The sequence below is a fragment of the Cololabis saira genome, chromosome 6 (genome assembly GCF_033807715.1).
Source record: "Cololabis saira isolate AMF1-May2022 chromosome 6, fColSai1.1, whole genome shotgun sequence".
Classification (NCBI taxonomy): Eukaryota; Metazoa; Chordata; class Actinopteri; order Beloniformes; family Belonidae; genus Cololabis; species Cololabis saira.
Window position 1 is genome coordinate 21283103 of NC_084592.1, and position 14747 is coordinate 21297849.

The 14747-nt window shown below is 39.3% G+C and overlaps 2 protein-coding genes across 8 annotated transcripts in view; one reads left to right on the top strand and one right to left on the bottom strand.

The window, feature by feature from the left end:
• The window catches only part of galnt13 (UDP-N-acetyl-alpha-D-galactosamine:polypeptide N-acetylgalactosaminyltransferase 13), a 48013-nt gene extending 41468 nt beyond the window's left edge, over window positions 1–6545 (bottom strand). For all 7 annotated transcript variants that reach the window (XR_009782796.1, XR_009782797.1, XM_061723647.1 and 4 more), the window contains exon 1: window positions 6355–6545. The gene's annotated coding sequence lies outside the window, so the exon portion shown is untranslated. The remainder of the gene's footprint in view (window positions 1–6354) is intronic.
• Window positions 6546–12383: 5838 nt separating this feature from the next.
• rprma (reprimo, TP53 dependent G2 arrest mediator candidate a) lies at window positions 12384–13413 on the top strand. The gene has a single exon (XM_061724490.1). It carries the CDS (start codon window positions 12568–12570, stop codon window positions 12874–12876), a length of 309 nt encoding a protein of 102 aa, XP_061580474.1. The 5' UTR covers window positions 12384–12567; the 3' UTR covers window positions 12877–13413.
• Window positions 13414–14747: the final 1334 nt, after the last annotated feature.

The window sequence follows — 14747 nt, forward strand, 5'->3', positions numbered from 1 at the left end:
AACAAAAGGTACTATTGGTACTTGGTGTACTTATTTTATCCCACACGGACACGCAGAACAATATCAGCATCTCAATTAAGATTATTTCGGAAAGAAGTTTATTTTGTATTTGCAAGACATGTTCTCTCATTCACAGATGGACCCATTAAGCAAGAAACACTTAATTCATAACAATGATTTAGATTATGTTTATTTTAAAGGGGACCTATTATGGCATCTAATACCTATTTTAAACAGGCCTTGAATGTCTTAAAAACAAGCCTTTGATTGTTTTTGCTAAATAAATTAGAAATTCAGCCTCTGAGCCATGTCTTTATCTTCCCATTCTCTAACCTCCTTCTCTATGAGGGATTATGAGTGGGTGGGGAGGCTATGATAGTGAGGCTCTGTGCTGATTGGCTGCCTGAATGACACGATACACCGCTACGAAAAAATGGCGGAAGCTCCGGCCGGCGGAGTTAGTTGTTGTTGTTCCGGCTAGAGTTACTTTTGGGCGTGGTTTCACGCATTGGAGGCCAACCTATGTAAATTGCATTTTGGTTAAGTAACGAAAGGGAGCAGAATCTGAACGGCTCGTAGAAGCCACATCACACTGGATGGTTCATCCGGGCGGCGGTACAGACACTGCAGAATTTCAATCAATCAATCAATCATTTATTTTAACTCACGACCATGATCACATGGTATGGAGCACAAAAACACAAACATTTGTAAATTTGTAGCAAGTGGTAGGCTGTACATGTTCAACTAAAATACTCAATTTGGCAAAGAAAAAAAATAAAAATAATTTAAACAGAGGAAGGACATTCTTCAAAAAGGCGCCTAATTTATAAATAACATGTAACTTATTAGATTGAAGTAACAAAATCAATTTAAAATTAGATGATCGGTTTGTATAATACTTTGGTAAGTATTTTTTGTCTGAGATTCATTATATTTGCATTTTTACATTCAAACAAAATATGAAACTCATCTCCAATACGGTTGACGTTACAGAGGTTACAGAATCTCTGACTTCTATCCAGACCTTTATACCTTCCAGTAACTTTTGGTATTATGCTGTTATTCATCCTAAAATTACAAATGGCCTGTCTATACTTTAGATTTTGACAGAATAAATACTGTTCTAGGTTAAACTCTTGCTTAATCTCTACATAAATATCACATGATGTCATCCTATAGAGTTCATTCGCCATTTTTGCAGGAATTGATCTTTCAACCTTTGCTCAACATTTGGTTGCTTTCCTCCTCTGAGTTGGCAGGCTGAGGGGAGACCACTTTATATACGTATGTTAAAGCAAGAAAAAACGTGTTTTTCATAATAGGTCCCCTTTAAGTAAAGCAATCGTGGTTTTCTAAACCTCACCAAGTACCTTTTAATGCCTAAACTTAACCAGAGGGCTATATCTAAGCCTGGTGTGAGTTTAACCAGGTCTAAGAACACATACTGCAGGGAAAAATAAATTCAAAATACAATCTTTCTAACATATCTGCACAATGCCACGGCTGACCAGAGCAGAAGAAAACATAGCCAGCCCAACGGATGCCAATCATTCCATGTGTTTGCATCTGCAGCAAAGCGATAATGAAGCTGAGAACGTTGCAGGCCGACCCCAGTCAGCTCAGCCATGTGCAACTGTGATGGAACATTTTCAGTCACTCTGTGAGTTCTTTATGAGTACACTTAGTTCAGACCCGTATTGTGTATGTGCAGGTTGGGTTTAGCTGTCTTACACAACTGCAAAGATGGCAAAGATTCATGCTCACCTTATAAGTGTAAGAGGAGATTTATTTTTTGTTAAGAAGGTTATTTTGGTAATTCAGGGTTCATTATTTTATAAATATATTCTTTATATTCTGATGTAAATCAGGGACTATAATGACACTAGTCAGTTTATCTGTAGTTGTTAATAGGTTTTAGATTGGGCGGAGTGATACAGCACTAGGTGCTGTGTTGATGTTCTAAAATCCTACACTGTTGAGCGGACAGTAAAGTACTCTCGAACTCAGCAGAAGTTGTCCTCTGTTTATCCTACTCACGACCCGAAAAAAGTTTAATTTAATAAGGTAAGGCTTAACTCTAAACCAGACTTAAAAGTTCAGAGCTCGCTAGAGTCCCGTGATCGGGACCGCAAAAAGGTACTAGTTTCTTCTGAGCGGAGGAAGATTTTGGTCCGCGGGTCGAGGCGCGGTCAGATGCGCGTTACTAGTCAACACAATAGATTAATATTAATAACCCAATATCGCGATACAGTTTGTCACCTCCACGACACATTTCGTGACGTTTTTGTATCGCGAAATTTCGTGGCACGATATATTGTTACACCCCTATGTTCTAATAAAATAAAATATGTTTTATCACAAAAAAGCAATAGAGATCAACACAATTGTGTGTGTTAAAGTATAATGTACCTTACTAGTTGCAAGAATTAGAGAATGTCTCTTGCTAGTCTAGCAGGAATTCTGATATATGTCCATATCTGCTGCTTGACACATCCTAATGAATATGGTCCCTCTGAACACAACCACGTCCTATCAGCTCTCTGTCTAACTGTCCATCACTGATGCTGACACCGCTGCTCTGGGTTCCCTACATCACTTCCCTGCATCACCATCCCAGTGCACCGATGGATGTCAAAAACCCCAAACAACCCAATCATTGATTTCTAACCTACGAAGGTGCATGCAATCATCTCCAGATCATGACTGTTACGAACAACAGGGGGTCAATGAGGCTCATCTAAAGAACAAGTCTGCTTGCAGCCTCCACCTTCACTCACACCGTAAACAGATCAATGCTGATTTTGTCTCATGATGTTTTCAGCTCTCACCACCTGCTTTGGTGCATCGCTGTTAAAAGTGATGTTGGACTTGAAACGACGATCCCCACCACACAGAACCGCTTAAGTCTTGACCCAAGAAGTCGGGCTCAATTAGTCCAACAATTTGCACAGATGAATATTTCTTTTCTGTCACGCTCAGCATATAGAAATACATTGTATACCAGTCAATGTGTCCATTGTTTTAGGATAAGTATAAACCCAGTGATGAAGAGAGAAGTATCTTTTAGGAGCGACCAGGCTGCCATCATTATTCTCATCGGGATGGCTAGCACAGAAAGTGATTCTCTATCGTTGCTCTGCATGCAGCACAGCTCTAGGGTATATTGTTTTATTTACAAAGTAATTATTTATCTTATTCACATAGGCATGCGTGACTGTGTGAATAAGTTTAAATATTTATACAATCCTTGGCTAATCAAATGAGAGCAGGGGCAATTTCTAATTTTAAGCTTTTATGAATTACAGATAAAAGTCATTGGAATGTTTACATATAAAGTACATAAGGTAAAGAGCTCAAAGTCAAAAGTGTTTATAACCAAGTTTATAACCCTGAAAAATTAAATGTGGCATTGCGGAACAAAAATCTACTCAATTATATAAATGTAATTCCAAAAAACAAAAGTTGTAATGCTGAGCTATGAAACATAAGTCCCTTGAGAGAAAATGCATTTGTTTTAATATAAATTTAATTGATTTGTTCTGTATCCATTTTCTGTGTGTATAAATGCATAATTATGGAGCATATTTATTTCAGGATTTATTTCAAAAAGGGATATTTCTATTTTTCCACCTACATATTTATAATAGTATTAATTGAACATTTATCTTAATGGAGTTCATCCAAACATATCCAAACATACTCCAGGTTTTTGAGTGTGTGTTAGTGGTGTTTTAAAGGACTTTACCGTTGACGGTGTGGTGTGGTCACCCCTGATTCCCATGGCTCTGCCCCTGTTTACCAGCAGGCATGAATAACTTCTTTCTCAAGTGACAGTTAATTGAGCTGTTGGCAACAGTCTTGCTTGTGGAATGTCTGATGCAGTGCTGCAATTTGGATTGTTAATTCATTCAGAGTGCCTTTGCTGTACGCTAATGAAATGCTGCTCAACAAGATGGGTCCCACAGTCACACGAAATAAACATGCCGATGATGTCAACTTCAATATGACCCAACTATGACAGTTACCTGTGGAGAAAAATAAAGTCTACATACCTCCCTTCCTTGTCCATTTTAATCAATACTAACCAAGACATATTGTCAGACATCTTCAACCTTTCCCTGATCTTCTCTGTAGTCCCCCAGACAGCTGGAGAGGACAAATCCTCCCACTCCCAGAGAAGCCTAATGTGAGCTGCCTTAATGACCATTGCCTGGTAGCATTCACGTCAATTGTCATGAAGTGCTTTGAGCATGTAGTCAATGCTCACATTAAATCTTCACTGCTCACCACACTCTACCCTCTCCAGTTCCCCTACAGACCAAATAGATCTACACCAATGCAATATTGCCCTTTCTGCAAACTGTCCTCTCCCACCTGGACTCTCTCCTGGTCCAGGGGGGAATGTTCTCCTACACATATGTGCAGATGCTATTTTCTGACTAAAGCTCAACACTGTAATTACATCCAGGCTTGTCATAAAACACCAAGATCTGGTCATCAAGGCCTCCACGTGCAACTGGGGCGTGGACTTCCTGACCAGCAGACTACACATGGTACGGATCAGCAGGGTCACCTCATCCACACTGATAATCAGCAACGGTGTCCCCCAAGGACGTGTGCTCAGCCCACTGCTGTACACCCTGTTTACCCACAACTGTACGGCCACACATAGCTCCATACCATCATCAAGAAAGATGACATCATGGTTTGGGTACAACAACCGACTCTTCGACACCAACAAGATCAGAGAACTCATCATGGACAACAGACCACTGCAGAAAAGAGGCCACACCCCTGATCCACATCAAGGGAATAGAGGTGGAAAGAGGCCGCTGCTTAAGATTCTCGGGGATCAACATAAGTGAAGATCTGAATTGTTGACATCACCTAAGTGAGAATACAAGAATCAGTAAGACAGAGTCTCTTCTTTCGAAGGCAGCTGAGGAGGTTCAGCATGGATGCCAAAGTACTTTTCTACCATCAAGAGTATTCTGTCACTACCTTATGGCTGCGGTGATGCTCGACAGAGGGTGCTCAGATCTGCTTGACGCATCACTAGGACTAAACTGCTGACCATCCTGGACCTTTACAGAATTCATTAAACTAAAAAACTTGCACACCATTTGTTCTTACCTCTACACTTGTATTTAATTATTTTCATTTCAATGCATTTCTTTAAGGAATCTTTACTTCTATATTAGTTCATGTTTTTTGTTATTACGTGTTCAGTGTGTAATATTTCACATCCAGTATTTGAAGGGGCTCTGAGTCTAAGAAATTTCATTTCTAGTAATTATATTCATTGCTACCTAAATATGATAATAAAACTTGAAACTTGCACTTGATATAAAGCCATCTGCTGATTCCCAGAGAGGAACTGAATGAGGTTGGCCGTGGGTACAAGGCCGAAAGTACAATCATTCACAAACTCCAACCCTGTCCAGACTAATATTGAGGCCATCTATTTATTTTCCTGTACCTCTTGTTGGAACGAGCAGAAAATAAATCAGAATTTTATATGTCAATACTTGCTGAGTGTGTTATTGTTATATTAATGCTGTTAAAAAAAATTTAATACACAACTATGGCAGCTTGTTGCACACGTGCAATCAATAACCAAAACTGAGGTGTCACAATACCACTGGCACAACCACTGAAAAATGCTAATCTCCACCCAACCCTCCCAGGAGCAGGAGGAGATTATACAGCTGATCTCTGTGAGCTCATTAGACCAATGACTGGAGTTTATATTTTGTACTAATATATACAAAATATATGGTATTTCAAAAAACTTAGGAAAGAAATTACGCAATATAATTATTATTGCCCTGGAAAGGATCATCCATGCAGACGTGCATAATCTGTCAAGATCCCTATAATATAAATTATTATTAAAATAATTATATTTATTGAATGAGACGTCATCGCACATGTAATAATCGCGTCCCATAACTCAGTTATACAACACATGGCAGCCCTAATGGTTCAAATAACTATAATTTTAGCAGTATTACGTTTACACGACAGGATAATCCCTTTATATATATATTTATTTATATTTTTTTCTATCAATGTAAGGTGTGCAGGCGACATAAATCGGGGACACTCTTACCTAAATGATAGATGTAGTGAACCAGTGACCTGCTCCAGCCTCCCTGTGAAGGCTGAACCATAATTCAGGTTTAAGGCAACGTGTTGAACATAGTAACGCGGACCAATATAACAGTGACCAATTTAAAATAAAAAAAAATAAAGCTTTAAAAGCGGACCACGTCTCAAAATGACGCCCAAGTTCCACCTCTGAACAAGGTTGTGCACGGACTGCATGTCTGCCAAAGCCTCCCGTGGTACCTGTTTGGACTCCTTGATGTGATTTTTCTGCAGCTCTGTAGCAGCCGCAGTGAGACGAGCAGGTCTAGATGGTTTCCCCCATTCCTCCTGAAGGTCACGCGTCCTCAGAGGAACGCGTCTTTCCACGCACCTGTCCTCCGTGTGCGCATTGTAACGGTGAGCAGACGAGACGGGCGAGGATAAATACCGAGTACTCAATGCAATCTAACCTCGGCTCTGACTGACCTGCGCCTGTCCCGCGCCTCGTCTCTGATTGGCCGAGAGCGACGTCACTCACCGGATCCCTTTAAAGCCTAAATTATGGTTCCGCGTTAAATCGACGCAGGACCTACGCCGTCGGGACAGCGTAGCCCACGGCGTAGGCTCTGCGTTGGCGTAACGCGGGACCATAAATCAAACTAAAGTGGAGCATCAGTGGCGTCTAGTGGATGAATGCGCCTCCACCACCCACCACCACTAAACATTGCCTGTTGATTCTACTCTGGTCGTTTAAATAATTTTATACAATTTTGCATTAAATAAAAAAGAAAAAACTATTACACAAAACATCAGAAAAGAATACAAATAAACAGTCATTAAACAAATCAAAGGGAAATATACCTTCATGACCGAAAAGGAGTAGGAGGAAGTAAAAAAAAACTTATGAGGTCCTACCCCTTGTTTCTTTTTCAATTTTGCTTGAATACAAAATAAAAATAAATATAAATAAATATAACAGCAAGTTATACTTTCTCAAAAAATATACCTGTTATTACATTATAAAAATATTACAGCACTTCATTGCAATATTATACCTAAGCATTACAAATATTATACCTGAGCATTATAAATATAAATATACCTGAGCATTATAAATATTATACCTGAGCATTATAAATAAATGATATAAATAAATGATATACCAGAGCAATTATATTTTATATATATATATATATATATATATATATATATATATATATATATATATATATATATATATATATATATATATATATATATATATATTATATATATATATATTATATATATATATATACACATCTTATCGTAAGCAATATAATCATTATTATACCATTTTATATACGTAAATTATGCTAAATCCCCACACAATCCCTATAAATATACCTGAGCATTATAAATAAATGATATACCAGAGCAATTATATTTTTTATATATATATATATATATATATATATATATATATATATATATATATATATATATATATATATATATATATATATATATATATATATATATATATATACACATCTTATCATAAGCAATATAATCATTATTATATATACCATTTTATATACGTACATTATGCTGAAATCCCACACAATCCCTACCTCATGTCTACTCTTCCCTGTATTTGGCAAAAATCTTTTCTTTGTATTTGCTTTTGAACCTGTAGATTTTAAACACAATCTTTTTTCTATTGTTTTTTCTTAGAGAGAGATTTTTGTAATTCTATTTGTCTTAATTGACAATAGGTAGACAGACAAATAGGGGTTAAGCCACACAGCTAAAGTCATGGTAATCAGAATCAGAATCAGAAAGAAGTTTATTGCCAAGTAGTTTAACACACACAAGTAATTTGTTGCGGTGATTGGTGCAATACAAAAGAACAAATAATATTAAAAGAGAAAATGGACAACATGTCACCAAGAGAGTTGGTAATAGCCCACCAAAGGTGGGCTGTTACCTCCTGAGGTGAGGAACTTATCATCAGCATTTTTATCATTATTCCGTTCAATTCAATTCAATTTTATTTATATAACGTCTTTTACAACAAAAGTTTTCTCTAGGCGCTTTCCGGAGACCCCGAACATGACCCTCGAGCAATTATTGCATAAACATAACATAAACACTGGCAGGTTAAAACTCCCCTAGTGGGAGAAAAACCCACTAATCATAATTATTATCCATCCATCTACTTCCACTTATCCGGGTTTAGGTTGCAGCTTAAGCAGAGATGCCCAGACCTTCCCCTCCTAAGCTACCTCCAGGTCTTCCGAGGGAATATTGAGGCATATTCCAGGCCAGGAGAAAGATATCATTTCTCCAGCATATACTGGGTCTGCGTCAGAGCCTCCTCCCAGTTGGACATGTGTTAAATACACCTCAAATGACTCATCTCTATTTGAAGAGCCACTTCACATCGACTATACTCCACACTCCTCCAAAATGACTTAACTTCTCACCCACTCTCTATATAAGAGTCAGGCCACCCTGGGGAGGAAACTCATTTCAGCTCATCTTATTCCTTTGGTCACATGTAAGGGTAGGAACATAGACTATCCAGAGAGTCTTCCCTTTTAGCTCAGCCTGCCCTTCGCCACAACAAACCGATACATTACAATGGACACAGCTCTGATCCGCCTGTCAATCTCCCGTTCAATTGCTCACTCACTCATAAACAAGACCCCGAGATACTCAAACTCCTCCACTTGAGGCAACACATCGCTCCCCCGCACAGAGAAGGACATTCCACCTCATTCCTACTAAAAACAGTGGTCTCAAATTCAGAGGTTCCTAACACTCAGCTGTGAACCAGTCCAGGAAAAGCTGAAGATCACAGCTCAGTGAGACCAACAGGACCACATCATCTGCAAAAAGCAGAGATGGAATCCTTTGGCCACCAAACCAGACCCCCTCTGCCCCTTGGTCGCACCTAGAAACTCTGTCCATGAAAGTCATTAAGAGACTCTGTGACAACGGGCAGAGTGCAATTCCCACCCAGAGCGAATCCAACTTACTACCCGCACATAACAACCCACCCAGTACCTCACATTCTCAGAGGACTCCCGTCTGTAACTGAACACACCTTATGGTCCCCCCTTTTTGAAAAGGGGAACCCCGATGTCCCCAAATGTCCACGCAATGTTGCAGAGGTGTGTCAACCAAAACAGTACAACATCCAGAACCATGAGGTAATCAGGATGGGCCTAATCAACCCCAGGAAGCCCCGTTGCCATAGAGATTTTTAACTACATCAGCTCAGGTAATGCGTAAGCCCGTGCCAGAGTCCACAGATGATTATCATGAATTATATTATTATTATTTACATATTTTAAAAGATGTTGCATCAATTGTCCGAAGCGAGGCCTAGATTTGTTCCATTTGAGCGACTTGGGTTGCTGACTTGTTTTGATTCAGAAAGCTATCTCAATCATTGATGCAACTTAAAGCATTTGAACCTGGCCTAAAAGCAGCTTTTAGCACCTCATGAAGTCAATAGCCTGCATTCAGGGAGATGCTCTGTGATCCTCTAAATGTGAGGAGGGAAAAGATGAAGTGAGGAAAAACCCTCCTACTTGATGATGTCAAGACTTAAACGACAAATTGAGGAATAAACAGAAAAGAAAAAAAAGTTATCTTGGCTTAGAGTGAAAATATACAAAAAAAAAACACCCTCTGAAGCATGGGGCTCTGTTTCTGCAAAAATGATGTGTCATTGCAAATACAATCCCCGATAAGACCTCACACGATAATCTAGAGGCCTTCGGGCTCGTGGGGATGGAGAGAGAGATCTTTGATGTGATTGGCAAAGTTGCAGAGGGAAGCAAACTTCTTGTTGACAATATATAGGAGAGATGCATCTATTTATCAATTCAATTCAATTCAATTCAATTCAATTCAATTCAATTCAATTCAATTCAATTCAATTCAATTCAATTCAGTTTTATTTATATAGCATCTTTTACAACGTAAGTTGTCTCTCTGCGAGGTCTCTCTGAGAACATGATTATTACTATGTATATGCTGGAGCAATGCGTCTTTCATGTTTTCGAGGACTTGTTTCTTTTTCACTGAGTGTGTCAGTGTCGGGCCTTTGTGTTCTAGTTGAATGTGCTTCTAGTGGAGTGAATCCTGCTCTCAGATGTTGTTCAGTTGTTGGCAGCATCCCACACCAGTGGCTGTGGTGATTATCGAGTGATGTTTAAGCTTGTTTCAGTCACTGTCAAGTTTAATACTTTTGTCTTGAGCTTTTTATGACAAACATATTGATGGAAGTGCTTTGACGATTGATAATAAGGCCACTCTGTTGCAAGTGGCAGGCACATTTTCATGACCCCAGTCTGTCACTGTTGACACTGGTGAGGACTGCACCTCTGCTGTATTTCAGAGCAGGCTCCTCGTGACTCACGTTGAGCAATGCTGCCATCTGTTGCTAAAGATGAAAACACTCCCAGTGTTGCTTTGGCCTCTGGGCAACATTGCCGATCAAATCCGAGTTTAGAATTTCATTGACATTCAGCCGGTCATGATAACTCTGATGTGATGTGTGTGAAGTACAGCCACAAGCTCCAAACGCTGCTTTTATTTGACACTTTTATTACTGTTTCTTCAGAGTCAGCTATGCAGCAGCCGACAAATACTGCAGTCAGTACCCCTGTGACATACATCAACTCTGTTCATAAATGCATGGTGTGCATAGATAAACAAGCTTTGCAATCATGCAACATTAGAAATATCCAGTAGAAGTGTGAAAGATTTGAGTTTCTATTATATATGGGGGCATCTTTCAGGTTTAGATTACATTTATAATGTAACCTGCCATTCAGTTGCTATATTTTATGGGGCATCAAGAGCAGCATAGTTTTCTTCTCTAATTGCTATAGTATTAAGAAACACCAGTTTTGATGTCAATGCAAAATAAGCAGCAAATGGAAATGACAGGCTGCATATGTATGTATAGTATGCTAATTAATTGTCACAGTGTCATAACTTTTTGGTACAACATAAATCGGAGTAATGCCTTTATTACAGTAAATGGTGAGCAAAAATAATGCTGTAAAAAGGAAAAAGGTTGCTTGATTCATCTGGTCAAATCAAAAGACGGGCTAATTAGACACTTTAATTCTTGCTGGTCAGAGCTGCACATGCAGAATATATAAATAATGAAACAACTAAATGTTGCACGGATATTCTCTGCACAGGGGTCGGAGGTTGGCCGGTCAAAGTTTGAGTCCCCAATCTGTCCAGCCATTATCCGAGCCATCCCCCTTTCTCTGTTTCCTGTTACTCTTTACTGTCAAATAAAAAGCTATCACACCAAAAAAGATAAATTAAAGCAGCTTAAATGTTGATGAATATCACTTAATATTGCACATGGCACTTAAGGAGTAGGCTACAAATAAATATGCATCCACTCAAGCAGCAATAACTTACTGTATGGTTATTATACTAAAAAAAAAACAAGTGCCTAAATCATTTTTATATTTATCTAGTATACTGTAAATTACTACTAACAATTTGTCAGGAATAATCTTAAAGGTCTGGGGCTAATACTAGCTGATATATTTCTCAGACAGGGTCACAAGGGAACCTGTTGAGGCATCTTTATTCATTTGAATCAGAAACTCAGGCTGCATTAATACATGCACACAGACATACAGCACACAGCAGGATCTACACTGCAAAAACTCCAAATCTTAACAAGAATATTTGTCTTATTTCTAGTTAAAATGTCTCATTTTTAGTCCCCAAAAAATCTCATTACACTTAAAACAAGACTCATCACTGGAAAAAACAACAATTTTCATCTGTTTCAAGTAGATTTTCACTTAAAATAAGTAGAAAAATCTGCCAGTGGAACAATATTTTTTTTGCTTGTAATGAGAATATAAATCTTGTCCCACTGGCAGATTTTTCTACTTATTTCAAGTGAAAATGTACTTGAAACAGGTGAGAATTGTCAAATATTTTATTTTTCTGGCAATGACTCTTGTTTTAAGTGTAATGAGATTGTTTGACTAAAAATTAGACATTTTAACTAGAAATAAGACAAATATTCCTGGTAAGATTTTGAGTTTTTGCAGTGTAAACTCAACCCCGTCCACAATAGCTGCACACAAGGGACTTCTTTCGTGCAGAATCTCCCCCCATATGCATGGGCGATGATGCCAGGCGCAGACGTGCGGTCTGGCCGCATGGTGGCGCTCTTGCCGTGGCCGCCTGAGCGGGGTGAAGTCCTGCTATTTAACCGCGGGGGTCGGTGGATTCATTCCGCTCCCAAACTGGCAAACGCAGCACATGAAACCTCCAGTGATGCGATGCCAAGGCAGCTCTTCAAACTCCAGGAGCGCGCAGTTGTGTGACCCGGCGCAACTTCTCCTCACCTCCGCCTCTCGCCCGATGCCTCTTTCAGCGGGACTCATCCTCACCGCCAAGTAAAATAAAGTTTGATTTCGCGGAGATTCGGAGATGAATAACACCGGGTTCAACCAGACGGAGAGCGGACTACTCAACAAGACCGAGGAGTTTTTTTGCTGCAACTTTTCCTCCGTGGTGACTGATAACGGCTTTGTGGCCGCGGCTCCGGATGAGAGGAGCCTCTTCATCATGAGGGTGGTCCAGATAGCCGTCATGTGCGTTTTGTCCCTCACGGTGGTCTTTGGCATCTTTTTCCTGGGCTGCAACCTTCTCATAAAGTCGGAGGGCATGATCAACTTTTTGGTAACGGATAGAAGACCGTCTAAAGAAACGGAGGCGGTGATTGTTGGAGCCTACTGATGGATGAGGACATGTTGCATATGTGTTGATGGACTCGGAGACAACATCCTAAAAAAAATATTAAAAAATAAATACAAGCCCTGTTTTATATCTGTAATATTTGTGGAAAAGGCTCTTAGGAGCATACCAAGGTGTTTGAGGCTCACATGTGTTTACCCTTTTTTCTTTTTCTTGTGGCCTTTTTAACGCCAACAAAGACTCAGAGAGCTTCAGTGCGCTGAAAGACATTTCTTTGCGCGTTCAGTGACGCACTGTTATAACCAGAGCAGCAGCATCCTTTGTCAAGTTAGTGGCAAAGATTTTGTAATTGCTGCTTGAGGGAAATCACAAACAATTCCTCTCGGGTTGCAGAAGTAATGGCGACATAAAGATTTAACATTTTGCTGTGTACCTGTACGTTTTGGCATACTGTAGACAATACTCTGTTCTCATGGCTTTTCCTGGCGAAAACTGCACGACTGTCTGCGTGGAAGTGGAAAAAGCCCAACGTGACGTGTGTCTAATTGTTTCATTTTGAATAAATTAATTCTATGATTACATTTTTTTCTTTCTTTTAATTGAAGTACATTTATGCCACGCCTTTTGACTATAGTTTGGACTCAACATACAGTAAGTTTCCAAACTGCTGTTTGCTTCAGAGGCATATTTTAAATATAGAGATGATCTAGACATAAAATAGTATATTATGAGTTTTTATTGATTTATATTAACACAAAAACCTGTACATTTACAAGCACACACACACATGGACTGGTTAATGTTGAAACAAGCACTAATAAAAAAAAAAAAAATGAAGTTATAAAAAAGTAAATAGGAAAAGCTTATACTCAAAATGACCCTCTAAAAAGCTTTACAATCCACCAGGAAAGAAAATATCTTTCACCTTTTCAGTGCGTGTTTTCTGAGTCAGATTTTGATTCGTACAGCCTTTCGCATCCTTCCTCTCCCATGTCACAACATCTGCCGCTCCGTGCCCCTGGCTCACCTGCCTGCCAGCTCCCTGGGAGCTTCAGATACGACTTGTCTTGTCAATGCAAGGATGATGAAGCCACCGGGCAATATGCTGCTGCCTCACTGCCCACCTGTGCTGCACATACGGCTTAAGAGCCAGCACGCTTTCTCTCAAAATGTCCTTCACCCCATCTACTCTCTCTCCCCTTTTTCTCCCCTCTCTTTCCTGACCCGTGTATCCTGTTGGACATGGTCATATTCTCAGTCTTGAGATGGACGCGCGCATGCTTGCCAAGCCTGAAACAATAACCAATGTCATAGGTCAACCAAGATGCCAAATCATCTTCGACCACGATCATGTAGGCTTATATGTGTAACAAGACACTGAACATTGAAAAAGCGGATACAACTGTATCCAATATATATATAATCATTTCATATCTGGGCAGGATCCGTCGTGAGTTGGATGAAATCATAAATGCTGCACAGAATAATCCGATTCAGGGGAGCGACATTTATGCACTGATTTGCATTGGCTTGCAAAAAAAAAAGGTTTTATTGTTTTATTTTCAGCTCTTTTTCACAACTGACGGCAAAATGTTTACATATGTATGATATAGATGTATTGACTCTCTAGGTATAGACTGAAATTGACCTTTTTTTTTACCTGATCCTTAAATGTAGTTGAACAAAATTGAAGTTGTTTTCATTTTGTTGTTTTGAAATGAAAATAGCATAAAATAGCAGGTCAGTGCAGCAGGCAGCTCTGGATCCCACAGCCAGTGCCTCTGTGCCTTGTGTGATTACTTTCATTAGGGAGTGCTTGAAATTGCTCACAGGAAGATATTGTGGCAGATATATATCCAGCAGAGAACAATCTTCCCTCTGCAGCTGACACATTGTTAATTTAGCCCGCAGTA

What these genes read in the sequence shown, in the direction of transcription:
- rprma (XM_061724490.1), top strand. Translation starts at nt 12,568, where the DNA reads ATGAATAACACCGGGTTCAACCAGACGGAGAGCGGACTACTCAACAAG.